This window comes from Podarcis bocagei (genome assembly GCF_964188305.1).
Source record: "Podarcis bocagei genome assembly, chromosome: 11".
NCBI lineage: Eukaryota > Metazoa > Chordata > Lepidosauria > Squamata > Lacertidae > Podarcis > Podarcis bocagei.
The window spans coordinates 14,831,048-14,855,146 of NC_138136.1; the positions used below are offsets into that span (position 1 = coordinate 14,831,048).

The 24,099-nt window shown below is 41.7% G+C and overlaps 1 protein-coding gene across 2 annotated transcripts in view; it reads left to right on the top strand.

Annotated features, from left to right (window-relative positions):
- Positions 1-24,099, top strand: part of FBN2 (fibrillin 2) — a 134,515-nt gene that overhangs the window by 77,831 nt on the left and 32,585 nt on the right. For both annotated transcript variants that reach the window (XM_081213502.1, XM_081213503.1), the window contains 15 exons: positions 32-157; positions 3,569-3,796; positions 5,581-5,706; positions 9,381-9,509; positions 10,399-10,524; positions 11,699-11,824; positions 12,203-12,325; positions 13,067-13,192; positions 14,294-14,419; positions 15,902-16,024; positions 19,112-19,234; positions 19,609-19,734; positions 20,207-20,329; positions 20,812-20,934; positions 21,955-22,116. In XM_081213502.1, coding sequence (XP_081069628.1) covers positions 32-157; positions 3,569-3,796; positions 5,581-5,706; positions 9,381-9,509; positions 10,399-10,524; positions 11,699-11,824; positions 12,203-12,325; positions 13,067-13,192; positions 14,294-14,419; positions 15,902-16,024; positions 19,112-19,234; positions 19,609-19,734; positions 20,207-20,329; positions 20,812-20,934; positions 21,955-22,116 — 2,016 coding nt within the window. The remainder of the gene's footprint in view (positions 1-31; positions 158-3,568; positions 3,797-5,580; positions 5,707-9,380; positions 9,510-10,398; positions 10,525-11,698; positions 11,825-12,202; positions 12,326-13,066; positions 13,193-14,293; positions 14,420-15,901; positions 16,025-19,111; positions 19,235-19,608; positions 19,735-20,206; positions 20,330-20,811; positions 20,935-21,954; positions 22,117-24,099) is intronic.

Consider the following 24,099-nt stretch of genomic DNA (forward strand, 5'->3'; position numbering starts at 1 on the left):
ATTGTAGTTTCCTATTCATACTTTATTCTAGATGTAAATGAATGTGAAGTTTTCCCTGGAGTGTGCCCCAATGGACGGTGTGTCAACAGCAGAGGATCTTTTCATTGCGAGTGTCCTGATGGCCTGACACTGGATGGAACAGGCAGAATGTGTTTAGGTGAGCAACCATATTCACTGCATGGTTGATTTAGGGTCGGTTCACACATTAGAGTCCACACGCCCTGAATCGTTTTGTGCTCCTAGTGACCTCCAGTTTTAATAGCCATTTCATTTTACTTTTAATTTGTATACCACTTCTCTGTATTGCGATACACAAGGCAGCTTACAAGCTGAAGAAACAACAAAATAGCAAAGCTCACATACCGAATAACAATCTGATCCAATACAAAAAAGTCATAACAAAATAGAACTTTAAGATAGATAAATTATATCAAAGAAAGCAATGTTCAACAACGCATTAGAACATAATAGTAAACAGTAAAATTAAATATCAGCAAATAATAATTAAACAGTTTACACATAACAATTACAATAAAGAACTACTAAGCTGTAATCAGTAAAAAGAATGACAAGTCACAATGCATAAAATACCACAATGACAAGTGACATCCAGATTACTTGTTTATTGAGCATTCGCCCTGATTTGTGTTATCCCACATTTTCCAGTGCATTTCCCCCATCACTCTCCTTATCTCAAAAAGTCCAATCTTTTGCAAGACTTGCCAATCCACCATGATTGCAAGACCTGAATTTGCTGTTACATGATTGAATCCTACCTGAAAATTGTGGAAGTCTGAAAGTGCCCCTAGGCTCTGAAACCCTTGGGTGTGAATCTAATAGAATTCAGCAATGCTTACTTCTGCATGAACATTTATAGGATTCTACTGTCAATCTTTTTAGTTAGAAATACCCAGAGAAAAAGATCATGCCATGACATGTGTCCATTAGATTAAAATACTCTTAACTTTTCATATTAGAAGTGTGTAAGATCTGAAGGCTATACTTGGAAGGCCTTTTTATGTGCTTGGTGTGGTGTTGTTGTTTTTTTGGTTTTTTAAAAACAGTTTTTACTGGTTTATTTGCAATTGTACTTTCCATCTACTTCTAGGAATTTCACATTCGTTATGTACTTGTTAGATGCCAGTACTTTATGAAATAGCTGTAGACATGTTGAATCCATTTTAAAACACTATAGCCAAAAGAGAATGAAAATTAGGAACGAAGCTCTGCCATCACCCAAACCAACCCAGCATACAATTCAGGAATTTCTCACTCTTAAGAAAACAGCAGGGCAAAAACGCACTCAAGAAAGATAATAGCAATTTCGAAAAATGAGCTCAATTTCTGGGCAAGTTATTGGGGGAAAATGCCTAAAGGCATTGGCTTGCCCAGTAGGGCAGAGGGCTGGCAGTGTACTTGCTACCATAAGTCCAGTTTTTCTTCATTAGCAGGACATTGTTCATCTTTCTGGGTGAAAATTCACTGCACAGTCCAAACCACAGCAACCACTGCACCTTCAATCCTGTGATTCACATTGGCTGGTGGGGAAGGGGGAAAGAGAAGGCAGCTTGCTGTGCCAGCCTGGAGCTGGAACAGTTTTTGAACCCAAATGTGGCCTGATGCCATCTTGTGACAGCAGAGGTGCTGCCTTAAAGTCCAGTAGATCACAGGCAAAATCAGCAAACACCCCACTTAGGGGTTTACTGCTGGCTGCAGGAAACTCACTGGCAGTAGTTCTACCCTTCCACACATTTGATGGGCAGAAGGAAAAGCTCTGCATCAGGGAGCAGCTCCCCATCTCCTCCCCATTGTGGTAAGAATTCCCCTCTACACTACCTTTTGTTCGTTACCCAGGTGAGGAACAGCCACCTTTTGAATAAACCACAGAACCAAGGAAACTATTTTCAAGTCCAGCATCCAGATTTAGGGACCCGGCATTTATTATAGCTATTGCAGTAGGACAGAGCTCACTCAGCGTGCCAGTTGAGAAGGTCTGCCCCGAGGCACTTCAGAACAAAAAGCTTACGTAGTAGTTCAAACGCAGCAAACAATGGTCAAATGGCCAAGTGGCATATCGAGGCATCGCTCCAAGGTGATGGGTGTGTGTGTGTGTGTGAAGATACCAGTATGGAGTCATGTGTGCTTTCCTGACGTATGTGAAAATAACTCTTTGTTTGCTGTGTTAGATGCCAGTACAGTGGTACCTTGGTTTGCATACGTCTTGGTTTGCATACGTTTTGGATTACAAACACGTCAAACCCGGAAGTGCGTGTCCCAGTTTGCAAACTATTTTTGGATTCCAACCCTTTTTTTCCATTACGAACAATTGTTTTTTGAGGCCCCATTGGCGAAAGCGCACCTTGGGTTACAACCTGTTTTGGTTTATAAACGAACCTCTGGAATGGATTGTGGTTGTAAACCAAGGTACCACTGTACTATTTATGTATCTTTTCTTAGCAGCTTCATTATTTATTTATTTATTTATTTATTTATTTATTTATTAAAAAGACACACACCCACACACACCCCAGCAGAAAGAACTACACGCTGTATCAGGAAAAAGGCAGTGCTATTATAATACAGTGGTACCTCGGGTTACAGACGCTTCAGGTTACAGACACTTCAGGTTACAGACTCTGCTAACCCAGAAATAGTACCTCGGGTTAAGAACTTTGCTTCAGGATGAGAACAGAAAATGCGCAGCGGCAGCGGGAGGCCCCATTAGTTAAAGGGGTGCTTCAGGTTAAGAACAGTTTCAGGTTAAGAACGGACCTCCGGAACGAATTAAGTACTTAACCCGAGGTACCACTGTACAGATTGAGATCAAGAAAGAGCCACCCTCGGTGTCACTGCATTTTAGCTGGAAAAGTGTTGGGTGGGGCACGGCAGGGCAGTGATGTTCCTACTCCAGCCGTGTCCACACAGCCCTAACTTTGCCACCACCCATCCCTGCCCCAGCCACATCCAAATAAGGTGCAGTGATGCCAGTATGGGGCAGGTAGCTTCATGATTCTCCACCACTGTACCAGCAACTACTCCTTGATTACTTCTTGTATTTTCCTCATATTAAAGACGTAAACTGAAAGAGCCCAAATCAAGAAGGATTTCCAGTGCTTAAACCTCACTGTTTAAACACCTCCGAGTATCTTGTTCCTGATATATTAAATTGTTGAACCTCATATAACAATCCCATTTCAAAAAAACATTGCTCTTATTTAGTTTCAGATGATCACAATCTGATTTCCATGTTTCAATAATAATAATAATAATAATAATAATAATAATAATAATAATAATAATAATTTATGCATACCCCGCCCAACTGGCTGCGTTTCCCCAGAAACTCTGAGCGGCTCCCAACACAACATTAAAAACACTATAAAAGATCAGACCTTAAAAACTTCCCTAAGCAGGGCTCCATAGACCAGATATCAATGTTGCTGGTCCCATATTTGCCCAAGCCAGAATTTGGAGCGTTCATGATAAGCCACGTACTTGGTGGTGCGAAAGTTTTAGGATTGGGCTCCAGAACTTCAACATCTGACATTGTTTTCAATCTCTTTTGTAGATATCCGAATGGAGCAGTGCTATCTGAAGTGGGATGAAGATGAATGTGTTCAACTTGTCCCTGGAAAGTTCCGGATGGATACCTGCTGCTGTGCTGTAGGTGCCGCTTGGGGATTGGACTGCGAGGAATGTCCCAAGCCTGGGACAAAAGAGTATGAAATATTGTGTCCCAGAGGACCAGGCTTCTCCAACCGAGGAGATATTTTAACAGGCAGGCCTTTTTATAAAGGTAAAATAGCATTTGTGGTGGAATTCCGTCAAGGGCGGTATCATTTGTGCATTTTACTTTTCTCCAGCGTATAATATGTTTTCTGTATAATTTTATGCATGTAAGCATATATAAGTTACGATTTCGCTTGGATTTATACCCCACCTAATACAGTCATACCTTGGTTCTCGAATGGCTTAGTTGATGAACAAATCGGCTCCTGAATGCCAAAAACCTGTAAGTAAATTTTCCAGTTTTTGAACGTTTTTTGGAAACCAAACATCTGTCGTGGCTTCCGCTTGAGTCCAGGAAGCTCCTGCAGCCAATTGGAAGCCGTGCCTTGGTTTCCGAACGGTTTCAGGAGTTGAACAGACTTCTGGAATGGATTAAGTACGAGAACCAAGGTTCCACTGTATAGATCTGCAGTCCAGTAGATGACATGCGATAAACATGAGGGACTGCCCTTGAGCCATAGGGCTCAAGAGAGCCCTGTTTCTTCCCCTTCCTTGTGGCATATGTATGCAGGCTCTACCTAGGGTATTACAGGGAATGAGAGTGGCATGTTGTTGAGAGCCAGTGTGGTGTAGTGGTTAAGAGCGGTAGACTCGTAATCTGGTGAACCGGGTTCACTTCCCCGCTCCGCTACATGCAGCTGCTGGGTGACCTTGGGCTAGTCACACTTCTTTGAAGTCTCTCAGCCCCACTCACCTCACAGAGTGTTTGTTGTGGGGGAGGAAGGGAAAGGAGAATGTTAGCCACTTTGAGACTACTTAGGGTAGTGATAAAGCAGGATATCAAATCCAAACTTCTCCACCACCTCCTCCTCCTCCTCCTCCTTCTCCTCTTCTTCTTCTTCCCATGTCCCTACCCAGCCCTCCCACTCTGATGCAAGCTATTCAAGCAGCCAGACGTTGCATAGCACAGATGATGCGTATAGCAGCCTCTCAACTTTCTACTAAGAAAAACAGCTGTAGAGGACTGTTGAGTTTGAAGGAAGCAATGAGGAGGCGTACTGCTTACTTTGCTTTCCCCTCTGGCTATTTTTCTATTTGAAAACCCATGTCTTTCACCAACTATGGAAAGCTAGCTTGGAGAAGAGAGTTAGAGTAGGAAAGTGGCTGGAGGAGAAAAAGCTTAATCAGCCCCTCTCCACCTCATTCCTCCACGATGTCACAGGCTTGTGACAGGTGTCAGGAGAAGACTATCTAGAGATCTGCCAAGCACTACCTAGTTTTGCCATTATACAAGTCAAAGCAGGGTATAGGAAGGCTATTCTAACTGCCCTGACTCCACTGTGGCTGTAATTATGAAGCCCTTACTCTACAGCGGCTCTGGGTCTTTACCACTATCTGAACAAAAGAGAGGGCCCTAAAAATAAATAATTTGGCAAGACAAAATACTCCTTTGTCCATTATTATTTGATCTGCACAATCCCTCTCTTATGAATGAATTAATACTCCTCTTCTAATGACCTCCACACACTTGCTTGGTAATTTGACCAACTAATTACCTGTTTTGAGACTAAATCTTTCTTTATTCACTTTCTCTCTCCTATTGACTGTATCAGCCACAGAGAACCATAGCATCTGATTTAAAATGTTAATTGTTGCTTGTATAATTTTAACATATATTTGAGAGGATCGGTTGCAGAAATGGAACACCTGGGGCATTTACTAAAATAGATTGCGCTGTTCTAGTTTGCTTTGATAAAACAGTACATTTTGAGTCACCACTGTTTGCTCGATAAGTGAGCTCTTGAATTGCATAAAATATGTGAACTCATTTTATCTATTTTCCTCTTGCAGATATAAATGAGTGCAAAGTGTTCCCTGGCATGTGCACAAATGGCAAATGCAGAAACACAATTGGAAGCTTCAAATGTAGATGTAACAGTGGATTTGCTTTAGACATGGAAGAAAGAAATTGTACAGGTGAGTTTGAGGTAGGACTCCTTAGAGAAACATTGGTATGTGCAAAGGGAAGTTTGAGCTGTCCACTCATCCCTTCCTGGAATGTGGCTTGCATGGCATTCAAGTTTGCATCCTGTAGCAACTTTCCATTAATCTGGGTGGTTGAGGGCTCCTCACCACAACCAAAGCCTGCAAAGACCTTGCAAGAAGTATACAGTGGTACCTTGGTTTAAGAACAGCTTAATATATGAACAACTTGGATTAAGAATGCTGCAAACCTGGAAGTAGGTGTTTTGGTTTGTGAACTTTGCCTTGGAAGCAGAACATGTTTCGCTTCCTGTTGAGTGTGTTCCATTTCTAAATTGAGTCCCCCGCTGCTATGGGAAAGCACGCCTTGGTTTAAGAATGGACTTCCGGAATGGATTAAGTTCATAAACCAAGGTTACCCCTGTAGTTTTAAAAAATGTGAAGTAATGAAATTAACTCCTCAGATTTATCAGAAGTTGCAGAGCAGAACAGAAGCATAACCTTGCACCCCACAATGTGGAACTGCCCTCTCATATTTTTTATTTAAAAAAAAGTTAAAAGAAGCCACAAGGGGCTGTAAATTTGAGTGCACTTGCTCAACTCTTTATAGATACACCCCCCCCCCGCCGCCGCCGAAAATGCTCCCTACTGCTTTTATATATGGAAGGGGAGGGGTTCAGTGTTTGTGATTTTCAGCAGAAAAATGTCCAAAGGAAGAAGTTTAAGTAGTGTTTTCCCCACTGTTCCACCATTAGCCTTGGCTTCTTTTCATTTAAAAAGTCTGGAAACCATTTCTGCCATGGTCTTCTCAGAGAACAGCACAGTCGGCAGTATAGGTATCAGGCACCTGCCAAGGGTAACCCCTCTGTAAGGAGCACAGGGCCAATTCCTGAAGTATTCTGGCTCCTCCTCTGTTGCTCATTGTTCATCTGCCCTCTCCAAGAGAGCCAGCAAGGAGAAGGAATGGTAGGCTCCTTCTTCCACCCCTTTCTCTCCGTTTAGGGAAGTTTTTAATGTTTGATGTTTTATCACATTATTATTATTGTTATTCTGTTGGGAGCCACCCAGAGTGGCTGGGGAAACCCAGCCAGATGGGCGGGGTATAATTATAATTATTATTATTATTAAATGCTACCGATAGAGCCCAGAGGGAAAGGCATATTGAGAGCAGTAAGAAAGAGGAGGTGGATAAACTTAGCATTGGAAGGCTTTATCTGCCATTCCTTTCCTCAGGGACTTTCATGAGACCACTGCTTGCCCTTGCATTTATTTATACAGACTTTGAAATACTTCCAACTAATGTTCAAAACTATCAAGCCCCCAGTTTCAGTGCAAGATTGCTTTTGTTCCAGCCTCTAGAACACCTCAGTCCAAGAATGCTGGGACCAACCTGTCCAAACAGCCATTGACTGTGCCATATTTCAAAGTCTCAAGACTGAAGATTGAACAAGGATTTCCCAGCCATTCCCCTGTTATTATCCCGGATTTACTAAATTTGCAATGCATCTTTCATCTTTTTATAATGCTATGCAGAGATAACAGTTTGGGCAAGAAATCTGGTGACAGTTGGGTGCTTGGAATGATTGCTTAAGATAACAGTATCTACTGTTACCACCAATGGCGTTCCAGGTGTTGTGCATCCAGTATCTTCAAAACTTGGTCTCAACACACCAGGGAACATTCTCACAGGTGCAGTTTATCGAAATTGCTGTATTAGCAGGATGACTCCCAAACGGATCCCAAGCTGTCCAAATAAATCAGTATCTAGCATTGTCCTATAAGCAAAAGCCATTCTTTTCACACCAGAGCAAATCTGAGGTTGAGGTTTTGCTTGAGACTTTCTACAACTGTGATGAATGGATGTGTGCACCGTGGGTGGCTGCACATTAACAGTGAAAAGAAGTTTGTTCTGGAACTGCGGAAGTCAAATGTGCTGGGGTAATATAAAATGTGGGTGGTAAGGCATGTGAATCAAGGCCTTTCTAGATGTTAATGTTGCTATAGCTGGTGATTTCCTTGTTTTTCTAATGATTGCATTGATAGGAAATGCACTTGCTCGGCTTAGCTCTTAAGTCTAAAGCAGTTCTGAGAATTGGGAAGGAAAATATCACCCGGAGATTGTATCCCTCACAAATGTCAAGAGAGCTTTCTTTACCTCTAGAGCAGCACCACCTGCAGGGTCAGTCTTCTAATTGAGGGGAAATCTCCCAGCCATCCCAAACTAGTTCTGCTTCATGGGCAGGAAACACTGTTTTTATAAAGCTCTCAAAGTTCTTCAGCAGACTTTTAAACTATTTTTAATTTTTCCTGCCATTCTTTCTAGCATATCCCTTCCACATCGTTTCCTCTATAATCTTTAGTAAAGGGGCTGAAGGGGGACGCGGGTGGCGCTGTGGATTAAACCACAGAGCCTAGGACTTGCTGATCGGAAGGTCGGCAGTTCAAATCCCCGCGATGGGGTGAGCTCCCGTTGCTCGGTCCCTGCTCCTGCCAACCTAGCAGTTCCAAAGCACGTCAAAGTGCAAGTAGATAAATAGGTGCCGCTCCGGCGGGAAGGTAAACGGCGTTTCCGTGTGCTGCTCTGGTTCGCCAGAAGCAGCTTAGTCATGCTGGCCCCATGACCCGGAAGCTGTATGCCGGCTCCCTCGGCCAATAAAGCGAGATGAGCGCCGCAACTCCAGAGTCAGTCACAACTGGACCTAATAGTCAGGGGTCCCTTTACCTTTACCTTTAAAGAGGCTGAAGCTGAACTTATAGAGAAAGGGAAGAAGCATTGAAGGCTAATCTCTGTGAGACCTTCTGCCAATGCAAGACCTTAAAAATCTCAAAGGCTCCCGACTGCTTGCCCTTTTTACCAGACTTGGACACTACGCCTGAGAATTTTGTCTCACCTCTTCAGCCAGTTTGGGGAGCATCTGTCACCCCACAGATTGCATGGGCTTCCCTGGCTTGGGAGCTGGTGAGCTTGGGTCAATTTCCGAGTCAATTATTCTGCCCCCCCCCTGCATCTGGAAAGAGCAGGAAAGAGAAGCAACAGACTTTCCTCTGTAAGAGATGACTTGCTGGTCACCATTGACTCCTGTTCCTACCCAGCCCATTGCTCTGGAAGTATATGGCAACGGGGAAGAGACAATACCCAGTATGCAGCTAAGGTGAACTCTCCCTTTTTACACTTTCTGTGGCTCAAATCAGCAATTCCAGGATGTGATCTGAGCATGGAGCTGAATGGAACAGTACTCAGAATAATTAGAGTTGATGGATCTCATCCACGCCTGCAGAGAGTCCAGTTGGACATCCATTTGTGAAGTTTAAGCTATTGCTTTCCGCTCTGGAGGCAGCGCCCTGCGATCACAGCATGGCAACTTTATGAAGAAGTGTTCAAAGAATCGTACTAGAGGAGGGAGGGTTTCCATGAGAGGTTGTACAAATAGTTGTACAAATTGCTCGTCACAACCACTTCAATTATTTCCCAACCGCTTCAATTATCAAATTCTGTTTTCAGATATCATGATATTTTTTCCTACTGTAATTAGGATTCCTGACACCTTGATATTTCATATGTTTAAATATCTCCAGTATTCTTTGCAAATTATTAAATGAAAAAATGGATTTAAAAATGGATTGTCAGCCTTGTTTTGTTTGTTTTTTTAAATTTATTCTGAAACTAGACATTGATGAGTGCCATATCTCACCTGACCTCTGTGGGAGTGGTACCTGTGTCAACACTCCAGGCAGCTTTGAATGTGAATGCTTTGAAGGCTATGAAAGTGGATTTATGATGATGAAGAACTGCATGGGTAAGTAAACGATGAAGGTTTTAGCAGTGGCGTAGCGTGGGGGGTGCAGGGGGGGCCGGCCGCACCGGGCGCAACATCTGGGGGTTAGGGTTAGGGGGCGCAAATCCACGGGTTAGGGGGTGCAAATCCACGAGTTAGGGGGCGCAAATTACTTGCCTTGCCCCGGGTGCTGACAACCCACGCTACGCCACTGGGTTTTAGTAAACATGCTACATATACATTTCAAAGCTTGTGTAAGACATGTTCATAGCTATATGCCCATTTTTCATACCACCTGATTGTGCTTACAGCCAGCAATTATGCATATGAAGTATTATAAATATCCTGTCCCTTTATGGGCACAAGGTAACCTTTCATGCCTGAACACGTAAACTAGACATAACATTGTGTACTTGTTTTTGGATTAGTAGTGGTTAAATGATCTGAAAGTTGTGCAAATGACAGTATATAAAACAACACATTTCCCCATCATCACAGTTGTTGCAACAACAGTAGTTCCTTTGTTTTGCTGCCTACAGCCATTTGCTAAAACAAGTCTTACATATAAAAGAGGAAAGAAAACTTTCTTTGAATATTTGATAGCAATATATGTAAGAAATTTCAAATAAAAGAATTCTGCATGATCTAGGTTTTCAAATTGCATGAATTTCTTTAACCTAATTATGAATTTGGGAGTCCCTCAGGTGAATAAATCATCCAATTTCCTGTATTCTATACAATTTTATGTTTTATTTATTATGAAATCTGAAGGATATAAGTATCATTGTTGTTATGAAACAGCCTCCTTCTCAGGGAGTCAGACGTCCCTAATTACTTCCAGATGTTTACAATCTCTTACTTCATCTCAAATGGTCCCTATAACAATATTTCCCTTATATTATCTTTTCAGATATAGATGAATGTGAGCGAAACCCTCTTCTCTGTAGAGGTGGCACATGTGTGAATACTGAAGGAAGCTTTCAGTGTGACTGTCCTCTTGGGCATGAATTGTCTCCATCACGTGAAGATTGTGTGGGTGAGTTTCAGGTGTCTCTGAATGAAATGTTCCTTGTTCTATAGCCAGTAATTTTTCCTAGCTATAATGATAACTTGGTTTGTAATATGAATTTGTCTAGCTCCTAATGCTTTGGCGAATGGCAAATCGATGGTAATTTTCCTCTGAAGTTCTTGGACTTGAAATGTAAAATGAGATTTTGCACACATGCAGCCAGAGATCAGCCTAACCATAAAGGTCTATTCACAGAAATTATTTAATATTGAACTGTTAATGAAACTCTTACTGGTTGCTATAAAATGTTAGACCAGACTCCTTAGCCAAGCAGTCTATTTCATCTGTTTTTGGTCCATGTTATGGACACGGCCAAGCTGAACTTTTCAAGTCTTATTTTATTTTTGGGTTTTTTGGGGGAAAAAATGCCATAGGGAAGTGTGATGGCCCTTCATATTAGGCAAAGCAAAGCTCCCAGTCTTTCAGGTCAAGGAAGCTGTGCAATCTGTGAGCTTGTCTGACCAGGACAAGGGAACTCCCCCAATCTAAATTAGCTAAAGGCTAAGCAAAGTCCAGATTTAAAGCTCCTTGTGTCGCTTTTTTTGGGGGGGGAGGGTATTAGTGAAATTTGTGTGTTATTTTGACACATGGAAACTGTAATGAATATGGGTTGCTCGTGCGTAAGTTGCCACCTCTCCTGGCTTTGTTGCCTTGTTAAACCTTTCAGTCTGGACAGCCCTTCACTTCGTGACTGCCTCAGTCGCTAGCAGAATCCGTCAGCGGGCGTTTCTTAAACCTTTTCCAACATAAAAGTTGTTTGACACCCAGTCTCCTCCTACTCTCTCTGCACGGAAGTCTTCTGCTCAGGGTGGGCGTGGGTAGCGGAGGACCCGTGCTGGTGTCCGGTGAAGAGTCCGGGAGCCCTCTCGCCGATTCCCCCATCAGCCCCTCTATATCCCTGGTGTTGCGCTGATTTGCTTCCCCATCTGCGGAGCTGCCTCTCTCCCTGCTGGGCCCTTCTCCAGCATCATTTGAGAGCCTTTCCTCCGCCTCTAGCTCCGATGTCGGTTCCCTGACAGAAACATTCAGAATAAAGTTAAAACTTCATATCAGAACCCACTTTCATAAAAATGTTAACTTTTAAGTCTGTAATTATATTCTCAACTTCCCATTGGCCAGTAATGTAATTCTTGTTTTTCAGATATTAATGAATGTTCTCTTAGTGATAACCTCTGCAGAAATGGCAAATGTGTGAACATGATTGGGATGTATCAGTGTTCATGCAATCCTGGGTATCAGGCCACTCCGGACAGACAGGGCTGCATTGGCAAGTATTTTATTTTTATTTCTGCATAAATGTTTCTAGTTTGTTTCTTTTTCCAAACTTTGATTTCATAACCATAAATTAAATAATCAATGACGGCATCCTTCATAATTCAAACAGTGGGTATGCCCCTCTACTCTAAAAAAACCAAACAAACCATTATTACTCTTTATTGCTGAGCTATATTTTGCATTCTTATTTTATGTTAACTTTATTTCATTCACTGTTGTCATTTCATTCTAAAATCAGTTTGGTACTTAGTGCCTACTATCTTTTGCTGATAAGAAGAAGAGAGTGGGGAAAATATGAGGGACAGGTGGGATGCTTTTAAACAAAGTACCAAATAGATCTAATAATCTGTCCACAATATTCCCTCCCTAGATATTGATGAATGCATGATCATGAATGGAGGCTGTGACACCCACTGCACTAATTCAGAAGGCAGCTATGAATGCAGCTGCAGTGATGGATATGCTCTGATGCCAGATATGAGGACTTGTTCAGGTAAAAGAATGAAGAGTAGCATCTCAATTCTGTTCTGCAGAACTGCATCCATAAAACATTGGAATTGTGTGTGATATCCTTACAGTGGTTTGAAGAGCAAGCTATGAACCAGAAGGTCTCTATTTGGTTCAAATGCAATCTTGGCTATTTCTAGGTGAAGATAATTGACTTAATAGGTGCCCTTAGCAAAGTGATTGTTTCTCTGGATGCAGTATGGAGAAGATTGTATAGGCTTATCTTGCAGTGTTGAATGAATAGGTGACCTGGTTCACATGTCATGCCAACCATGATTTGTCACCGCACAAGTGAGCCCTGTGCTTGCATGCTCTAAATCCCTCCTGGCTGGAAGACGTAGATGTGTGCCTGCCCTCCAAATTGTTATTGGAAAACACAGTTGGAAGCTCCTTCCCAATTCTGGCTTGGAGGGCAAACACAAATATTACCTTACCAGTTCAGGTGTTAAATCAGGGAGGAAATCAGAGTGCATAAGGGGAGGAGAGATCGGGAAAGTCCAAGGCTTGCTCATGCAATATCAACACATGCTTTTCCATTACATATGAACTGGCATTGTGTAAATGAAATGTCTTAAGCATTCTACATTAACACGAAGCAGTAGTATATATGTTAACACCATTACAGCCATGTAGATATATAGCAACAGACTAGTAACAAACTTAGCATGGCAGGCTTTAAAGAAGATTTACCTGTTCAGAATTTCACAATGATAAAATTTTCCTTTAGACATTGATGAATGTGAAAGCAACCCAGATATCTGTGATGGTGGGCAGTGCACCAACATCCCAGGAGAATATCGATGTCTTTGTTATGATGGATTCATGGCTTCTATGGACATGAAAATATGCATTGGTAAGTAATTTAGAGGTAGCTTTCAAGCGTTGTAAATATATTGTTAATGTGATTTTTGATTCTCAAAAATAGAAATCTTTTCCTTAGGGGAAAACATCACTAATGGAGCAACTTAAGATTTGATCTTGTGACTACTTCATTGAAAGAAGCACTGATAAACTAAAATGCAGTTGAATCTTGTGGTGGTAAACTGCCCTAGATTCCCTTCTGACTGTCCTGGGGAAAGTGTTTCCTTTTTTTTAACCTTCAAAGCTGGGGAAAGGTGGCAGTAGAAGCAGCACAGAACAAGAAGTAAGGTTTTCTGTCCCCCTCCCTTACAGTCATCCTGACAAGTTCTACAGCACATCAGGACTGAAAGAACAATAATAGAAATTGGCATTGCCACCGAAATTTTTTTAAATATTCCAGCTCTCTACTGATCTGATCTGATCTGAAAAAGGAATTGGAAGGTGCTCTTTTAAGAATCTCGTAAGTTAATTTCTGAGCTAAGCTCTGGTGTCATCCTCTTTGATGATAACCAAGACAGAATAAAAAATGCCTTGGAGAATACCATTCAGTTGGCCATTATCACACCACTTAAAATATAGCACATATTGTTCCTATTTCAGCTGTTGTGTTTTTGCAGAATAGAAACTTCCTCCTGGCCCAACCAGACATATTCAGAATCTATACCTTCCCTAATAAATATTCATAAGTCTACAAGGAGGGGCAATTCACACTTTGGGAATCTTGAATACTAAGGGCTAGTTCATTGATGATGGAGAATATATTAATGTATTATAAAAGTAATAGACTTCTTAAAGAAAAGTAGCTGAAATAATTCTGATTTATTTTTCAAAAACCGATTTAAATTTTAGCAACTATCGGGTCTTATGCTTCAGTAGTACTTTTATTCATGTATATCTTTTTGCTACACTGAAGTGTCTCATTTTCTCATTGGTTCCTATCTTGTTGCTTCATACAATGATATGATCTAGTTGAAAAATGTAAGATAAAAATAATGTATAATTCTTGGTATATTTAATACGTTCATTTATTTTGAGTGACTTGACTAACGAAGAACAAGTTTTCAGTTACTAACTAAGCTATATTAACTTACAGATGTGAACGAGTGTGACCTGAATTCCAACATCTGTATGTTTGGAGAGTGTGAGAACACCAAGGGGTCCTTCATTTGTCATTGCCAGCTGGGTTACTCTGTCAAAAAGGGAACCACAGGATGTACAGGTATGATATACTTTGCAACTTCCTTGAGAACCAAATAGGTGTGGCATACTTCTTTGTAGGTAAAGGTAAAGGAACCCTGGATGGTTAAGTCCAGTCAAAGGCGACTATGGGGTTGCGGCGCTCATCTCGCTTTCAGGCCAAGGGAGTCGGCATTTGTCCACAGGCAGCTTTCCAGGTCATGTGGCCAGCATGACTAAACCGCTTCTGGAACAACGGAACACCATGACGGAAACCAGAACACACAGAAATGCTGTTTACCTTCCCGCCGCAGCAGTATCTATTTATCTACTTGCACTGGCATGCTTTCGAATGCTAGGTTGGCAGGAGCTGGGACAGAGCAATGGGAGCTCACCCCATTGCAGGGATTTGAACTGCCGACCTTCCAATCAGCAAGCCCAAGAGGCTCAGTGGTTTAGACCACAGCACCACCTGCTCCCCCTACCTCTTTGTACATTCACATATCTAATTGTGGGGAAGCAGTCCTGCAGAGCAAAACTCAGAACTGCAGTTACTTTTGAGTTTAGTATGCTCCTTTAAAAAAAATAAAATAGCTATTAGTACCATTTTATCAAGTAGCACTGCTTTTGTGCTTCTACCGAGGTTCCATTGAAATGCTTGGCATATTGCAGCCATTATTTTTGAAGTATTTAAGGCTGCAAACCTATACATACTTAGCTGAAAGCCCCAAACAACACAGTGAAGCTTTACTGCTCAGGAAACATGCATGGGATTGTACTGTATGCATCAGGGCTTTTAGATAATTAAACAATCTATGCCCTTTTCAATTGGGGGTGGGGTGGGAGGTTATTGTCTTTGTTTGTTATTATGATACACATTTTTGTGTTTTCATACTGTAATCTACCTTGTGATCTTTGGTTAATGTGCAGTACAAAAATTTAATTACCGTATTTTTCGCTCTATAACACGCACCTGACCATAACACGCATGTAGTTTTCAGAGGAGGAAAGTCCGTAGGCATGCAACCCGTAGGCATTCCCTCCATAACACGCACAGACATTTCCCCTTACTTTTTAGGGGGGGGAAAGTGAGTGTTATGGTGCAAAAAATATGGTAATTACAAGAACAAGAGCAAGGCTTAACCATTATAATTCTGAATTCTTTTAGAATATCATTGTGAATTACAGTTATCTGGCTCACATATGTCAAGCCAAACCTTGGTTTAGTAAGATTGTGCAAACGTGGACTCCTAGAGAGGACATCACAACCACTTTCCTCCTTTTTTGCTGTTGCACTACACTATGCTAAGGCTTGTGTCATCTGAACCGAGACTCATGGTTATGCCCTCTCTTCAGTAACCATGAGCAGTTGCCAAGGATTACAGATAATTCCTAAAATCAGATACTGTCCTAATAAAATCAGTGTGAAATAATAATACTGGATGTATTACATTGACACTGTTTCTAAGTTTATGAAGATATCTATTATTCTGAATTAAACTTTTTAATGTGCAACTTTTCTTAGATGTGGATGAATGTGAGATTGGCGCCCATAACTGTGACCTGCATGCCTCATGTGTCAATGTCCCAGGAAGCTTCAGGTGTAGCTGTAAAGAAGGATGGATTGGAAATGGAATTAAGTGTATTGGTGAGTAGAAATGAATTGATACAGCTGTTCAGCTGACAAGATGGTAGGCGTAAGTGACTTGGTTATTTTTAGAATCATTGGGTAGGTTGACTGGAGTGGGAATGGATGAAAATAGCTCTGGAAATGTTTCACCCAGAAACAGAAGGGGGCACTTTTGATTCTTCAGGCTTCTCTTCCTATTTGGGTCAGAAATGGGGCCAGTTTGCTGGTTGACTCCTTCATGGAAGAGAGTATCTGTCTGTCTCCCATAGAGCTCTTAGTTTAAAACACTTTTTTTGTTAACTCCTTGCCTTCTCTTTCTTGCCTACCTGTCCTAGATAAGAATGGGATTCTAAATTGTCTAGGGAATGAGAGCTCCTAAACTTTCCACATTATTGATATGGATATTCAACTCCTGCTTTCTCCTCCCATACATTCTCCTCCTTTGCTGAGGTGCCAGATTCTTTCAGTAGGACCATCCAGCCTGGCTAGAGCCAAGGTGATATATTGCTTTGTTAATAAGGCGTATTCTCGCCTGGAGAATATTATGATCAACTACAGATTCCAACAATAGATGTGCCAGTGGCCACTTGGGTGAGAGATGTCATGAAGGAAACCCAAAAGATCCCTGTGATAAAAATGGAGAAGCCACACTGAGGCATGTTCAGTGTTGTTGTGTTCATCAGTCACCAACTCCATCTCTACAGTGTTGACCCTCCTGACCGACTTGCTTCTTTGGAATCAGTTTCTAAGAATCTGAAGAGTAGACCAAAAAGGTTCTTCTTATCAGCCACTGTCCTAGCAAACTCTATTATAGCCTCTAATGTCAGAAACAGAAGGAATGTGTACTTAACATGGCATGAATCTAGCCATAAGTGGTGCCTGATTGCCACACGATTTTCTGGCACCACGTTCTTCGGTGGTGCCAGTGGAAACCAAAAGTAAAAGAAGTCTGTCCAAACTGCCAAATGAGAAGATGGAAATTCCCAAGTCCTATTAGTCCTTTTGAGACTTGCCAGCATCTCAGTACCACTTGGGAATCTACCAGCTATAAGACTCAATAACCACATTCCATATATTCCAACTGAAATTCCTCACTGATCTCCCCTGGAAACTGTTCATCATCCAAGGTTGAAAGCAAACAGTGTTCTAGCAGGAGATAGGCTGCCCCATTGCCATTATGCTGTAATTGTCTGTCTCATGTGGTTAGTGCCTCAGTGGAAACAAGACCACACTGATCTATAGTGTGAGAAAGACAATATGAAGAGGATATGTGCTGGAGTATTCCATGGGCATAAAAGACAACTTCGTGGTCCCAACAAAATCCAAATTTGTAGAGAAACTCCTGACGCAAAATCTCCCCCTAATCCCCCACATCAGGAATATTTTGGTGATTTTCATAGAGGGTGTCCCTTAATCAACTTAATCCACACCTTGCCCCTGCTTCTTAACTGGATAGGAGGGGCACTTTTGAAGTACAGTGGTACCTCTAGTTACGAACTTAAGTAATTCCGGAGGTCCGTTCTTATCCTGAAACTGTTCTTTACCAGAGGCGTGCTTTCACTAATGGGGCCTCTTGCTGCTGCTGCACCGCCGGCACACGATTTCTGTTCTCATCCTGGGGCAAAGTTCTCAACTCAAGATAACTCTTCTAGGTTAGCGGAGTTTGTAACCTGAAGCGCTTGTTACCCGAGGTGTTTGTAACTTGAGGTACAACTGTATTGAGAATACTACCTTCTTCCCTAAGAGAGAGAAATTTCTGCTAAGAAATTTCCCTTCTTTCTAGAATGCCTGTCTATTATAATTCCATGTTTATTAACATTTTTCTTTGTGAAGTCTACAAGGAAAGTAAAACCATTTTCTTTTCATGATTTCTTACTGTTTACAGGAGATTGATAACATTGTTAGAGATGGCCTTTGATGGCAATTGTTAAATCCAATCACTTATAGAGCAGAATATTAGTTAAATATTTACCCGGTGCTAATGAGTTGATGTTTAAAATGTAAAGATTATAAATGAAATGGAAGAAACAAAATAATTTTATGGTTTCGTGTCATTGAAAGGTTATGAGAAAGCAAGTTTGAAGTTATCGCTTTGGGCAAATTTAAGCTAAACTTGCAGCTTGCAGTCAGAGTTAATTAGTTCAAAACAATATATTTGAGATTAATTCCTACCCTCCCTCCCACTGGTTCTTGGCACTCTTTGCCCCTTAACAATTGCCAAGTCACAATGTTGCAGTGATAACTGAAGCCAAATCTGGCTGAAATATCCTAGCAAGGTCTAGATTTAGACCTAGTAACCCTATGCCCCCTTGGCTCCCTTGTCCACAGCCCTCCAAACTCCTCTACCCATAATGGATCCTGGAGGTTTTGTGCTCTGCTGCCCTCATCTATACTGCCCTTCTCATGTGACCTGTTGAGCCTCCTTCATCATCTCCTGTGTACTATGCCTGCCAGCCTCCCCACTCCTGTAGGAGTGCTGAACTTGTCCACTTTCTTTCTCTTGGTAAGCACCAGCATACGTGCATCAATGTGGTGTTTGGAAGGAGAAGAGTCCCTTTCATTTATGGTTGAAAAAATAGTTCTGCCTTAGGCAGCCATCTAGAATCATACAGCAATAAAGTCATGCCTTGGATTAATGAATTGGCATATATGGTATATATATTCTTATTATGGTAACCATTATAACAGAGGCATGCAATATAAATGAAAAAGTGTTTAAACAAAATTGGTAAAGTGTTTAAAATGTTCCACTAATGCTGAACATAGCAATAGGCAGATCAGTTTCTGAATCTACCTTCATTTTGAGTCAGACATTGATCCATCTCAGCCCTAAATTGTTTATTTTGTCTGGCAGTGGCTCTCTGGCAGAAGTCTTTTCCATCACTTACTACCTGATACGTTTAGCAGGAGATGGCTGGGTTTGGACTTGGGGACTTTTGCATGCAGAGCACCAGCTCCTTCACTGAGCTGTGACCCATGATGGCTGAGAGCCAGTTCTGACACTCTTTGAACCAATTGTGCAAGCAGGCTACTCCTGTGGAAATCCCTGTTTCTGTGAACATGGGCATCCTTTTTCTAGTTTCTTTGTGTGTGTTTTTCTGGCAGATCTTGATGAATGTTCTAACGGAACACACCAGTGTAGTGTAAATGCGCAGTGTGTGAATGCTCCTGGATCCTATCGCTGTACCTGTGCAGAAGGATTTACTGGAGATGGATTCACTTGTTCTGGTAAGAGAGATTTAAGAGAGTTTAAGGAAATCATTTTATCTGCTTGTTTCCTTTAGAAGCAGAATTCAGAGCTCCAGCAACACTGAGAACAGGTCCCCCCCCCCCCCGTGCTTAGTTTTCTGCATACCTGTAGCTTTTACACCCAAGGCATTTACAGCCAAGCTACTCTATCATGGATAAAGCTAGCATTTCCACTAATGGGCTTTAAATATCAAACAGAAATATCACTGCTCATTTTCAACTAAGGTGGAAGCACCAGTTTTGCTTTATGTCAAGTAATACTTAACAAAATTATCTAGATATGTTTATAATGGACATTTGCTGACCAAATCCCTTTTGCTACATTGAGCATCAAACTTAATTATATTCAACAGATATTGATGAATGTGCAGAAAATATTAATCTATGTGAAAATGGACAATGCCTGAATATTCCTGGTGGATATCGTTGTGAGTGTGAGATGGGTTTCACTCCAGCTTCAGACAGCAGATCTTGCCAAGGTAACGCACCACTATTCCATTTGAATTTTCAGGGTTTGGATTGTATGCCAGGAGGGAAACCACAAGAAGCACTGAAAAGAACATTCAAGCACAAGCTTTGCATAGAAAATACATTTTTCTAATCAAGAATTACTATGCTGTGCCAGCTCTGATAAAAGCTGCCTTAATTTTTAAAGACTTTGTATGGCCTTTGACCAAAAACCTTGCAGCTAAATTTGGACTCATCTTCCTTGTATCAGTTACTAAAAGACATGTAGAAAAGTATTGCATTCAAACAAATGTTTCTCATTGTAGAATGTGATGAGGGTACGCAACTGCATGCTTCTTCGCTCCCAATAAAACCACATTGTACCTCACACAAGCACAGATTACATTTTTCAAATGCACATTTGCATTCGATGACAAATTATTCAGAATATGTACAATATTGATGTGTGGGTAACTAATTTTTATATATATATTATCCTTTCAGATATTGATGAATGTGCCTTCCAGAATATCTGTGTGTTTGGTACTTGCAATAACTTGCCAGGAATGTTTCACTGCATTTGTGATGATGGCTATGAGCTGGATAGAACTGGAGGAAATTGTACAGGTAAACACATCACACTTGAAGAATGTAGTAGTAGAAGAATGAGATTTTGTTAAATAAATGTTTACATTTTTGGCTTTCTTTAATGGCAGCCAGAATGTTGGTGGCTGTGAACTGGAAGTGTAAAAACGTATTCATTGGTTTAGGAGAATTTCAGAAATATCCCTTTGTGGATAAATGGATACATTTTTGGAAGTACAGATAAATCAAAAATTGATGGAGAAGTTTGATGAAAACTGGCATTTATTTATTCATTCATTCATTATGAAATGAGAATGCAAAAATTTTAGCCTCTTTTCTTGAATTAAAATAGTGATGATGATGATGATTAATATACTGCCCTATACCTGGGGTCTCAGGGCGGTTCACAGAATAAAATCAAGATATAAAACCACAAAATACATAATAAAAATGAAAACAACAACCCAATAGTCCCCTCAGTAGCCAAACATAAATTTTTAATTTTCTTCTTCTTGCTACCTTAGACATTGATGAGTGTGCAGATCCTATCAACTGTGTTAATGGATTCTGTGTGAACACGCCTGGAAGATATGAGTGCAACTGTCCTCCAGATTTCCAGCTGAACCCAACAGGAGTTGGTTGTGTTGGTAAGAATATTAAATAAATAAGCAGAAAGGTTAAAAGATTCCATATGAAACAAGATTGATTCATTACTTAAATACAGTGGAACAAATACTGGAGAAATGTACATCCCACTCATATCACATGAACTGTGCAAAAAACAAACAGAAAAACAACAGGATAGATGCTGATTTCAAAATCCCAAATGTAAATGGATTCATGATGAATTAATAAATTTATGACAAATATAATGTGATTTTTTGTTTCTTTACCATGTCCCATTAAAGTCAGTAAGGTTTTATTTCTACATACGATCTTCAGCAGAATCTTATTATCTGCTACGCCAAGAACTGCCTCACTATATTGGATATATGTAATCAAAAATTAATAAAAAATATTTACAAAAAAAGAACTGCCTCAATGAAAGACAAGATATTGGGTAGTGTGGCAAGGCACCTAATTATCCCCTATTGATTATATGGTGCAAAGATCATTCTCATGCTAGTCTGACTGGCCAACATCTTTGAATCAGGGAAGGACATTTCTTCAATTGGCAATGTCCCTTGCAAAAATGGCAATTGCTTTCCCCTGAGACTTGCGGTTTTGCTCATTTATCTGAGTCCTTTGTGCTTACTTGCTCTCTAAACACATATTTCCCGTGTACTTTTCTCTCATCGTGGCAAACTAGGAATTAGATTCTATCAGGTGATCTTTGAGGAACTGGGTCTGAGTGTTCCTTCCTTCTGGTGAGATGAGGAGAGCTGAGCTAAAAGACATTTTGGACCTCTTCCAAGTCTTACTCTGTTATTTTGTGATCTTGTTACGCTGACAAACCCTTGGCAGTCAGTTATGACTTGCTTTACCCATTTCCCCCTTAGATCATTTAAGAACTTTTCTGGTGTTGCAGCTTCACATTTAGGTCAAAGCTGAGAAAAATTACTTAAGTTAATGTAAGATTATGAGGTTTACTACTGAAAGCATTCATGATGGATGTTCCACATGACTGTGGCTGGTGGGCACAACTGTTTTCCATTCATTCTCCACAGATAATCGAGTTGGCAACTGTTACCTGAAATATGGACCAAGAGGGGATGGAAGTCTATCCTGCAACACGGAAATTGGTGTTGGAGTCAGTCGCTCCTCATGCTGCTGCTCTCTCGGAAAGGCCTGGGGAAATCCCTGCGAGACCTGCCCGCCTGTAAATAGCAGTAAGGAAATGACTCTCTTAGACGCAAGGACGAAAAGAAAAAATACTAACAGTATATCATAAGGACTGAAAACCATTTCATGTGGTTGCGTTTTATACATGACCAGGCGGCGACAGCCCCAGCCCCTATGGATCATAAGGAAGGAATAAAAACTCTGACGTTATATGGAATTAAAACTAGGCCACAACTTTATTAAACTTCCGAATGTAGGAAGACCTTGGCTTAGCCCTTGGACATGTATCCCTCCCAGCCCCCCAGCCGGGGGGAACTGGGTCTCATCAGGGTAAATGGGATATGGGGGTGGTCTGCGAGACGTAAATGTAGCAGGCAGCCCAGCCCATATCCCCGCACGCAGGGTAGTTCACTGATGACCTTTCAGTGTATGGCCAGTTACACCCATTATATAACCCCTTTAAGAGGGGGACCCTTGAATCACCGTCACAGGGGGGTGAGTCACCACTTCATGTCCCCCCCCCCCCAATATAGGGAAGAAAAGACTAAAGGATTCCACCCAAGACCATAACTGCCAAAGTTGTGACGAATTGCTACGGGGAAGACAAAACCTGCCAATGCAGAAAAATTTCTTCCCGGTCCTTCAACAGCAACCAGTCAAAGACCACCCGCTCAACAGGAAGAAGAAGTTAACCTGCACACAAGAAACATGAAACAAAGGGAGGGTGAATCTCCAGAGCCGACTGCCTGGCTATTGTCGGCTCTACCCCCTGTTTATAAATGGGGCTGGTCCCACCTCCCAGAAAGAAACTTGATTGCTGAGGCCAGTGGCGTAGCGTGGGTTGTCAGCACCCGGGGCAAGGCAAGTAATTTGTGCCCCCTAACCCGGGGCAAGGCAAGTAATTTGCGCCCCCAACCCCTAACCTGCCGCCGCTGCCAGCTTCTTCTTGCTGCTGCCTGGGCTGGGCTGGTGTGGTTCTCTCCCGCGCTCAGCGCTGCGCTGGGCGGCCGCTGCACTGTCCCTCCCCCATATAGTCCCTCGCTCTCTCTCCGCACCGCACGCCTGGCATCCACCCCCTCCACAGTGGGCGGCGACCCAGCGGCTTGGCTCGGATTCGCACAGCCAGCACTGCAGTGAGAGAGAGTGAGTGAGCCAGGTAGGGGCAGAGAGCTGCGAGTGCGAGCGCCCCCCCCAGATGTTGTGCCCGGTGCGGTCGGGCCCCCCTGCACCCCCCACGCTACGCCACTGGCTGAGGCTGGGCGTGAACCTTCACAAATTAACACTGAGAGGCAAGCCAGCCCCTGTTTGCCAGTAAGCTCCCTGGGAACTGTAGCGCCATGCGCGATCCTGCAAAGGGCACCCACAATGTAAAGTGTGAGTGCTCATTAAATAGAAGAGCATGCCTAGGTTCTCAGATGTGATTCATAAGCCTTGAGTGCAGGAAACAAGGATTCCAGCTTTGGTTGTGACAACACATGATGGCCTTAACCTAAGCACCTGTTAACCTAAGTATCCTTTTTCCTGTGTGTAAAATTGAAAGCATGTTTAGGGACACTAATATAAAGTGTTTTGCCATGTACTTAGTGGGAGTTTAGAACAACTGCTGTTCCAAAGCATCTGCAAAAGACACCAAAGACTTATTAGTAATTATAATCTTCCTTCAAACGTATTCACCTCAGATACATGCTATGGACACATCGAAAATATTTGTTTTCCGTATTGTGTAGGACAGCTTTGGTGGGAAAACAGATGCATGGACATAAAATATATATGGATTGTAAGAGTCCGAAAGGACACTACACTGAATGGGGTCCCTATGTGCTGCTTTCCAGACAGAGTTATTATAAATCTGTGTGATTTGTTGTGGGGTCAAGAATAGGGGCCTTGACAGTCAAAACACAGTTCATATTAAGATGATAAATTTCATGAGCTGTGAACAGGACTATGCAAAAGAAAAACAACAACTGAAGCCATCTGTGTATTAATCTTCCCACGGCCTTTTCTTTAATTCTTGCTTGTGTTCTTTTCTC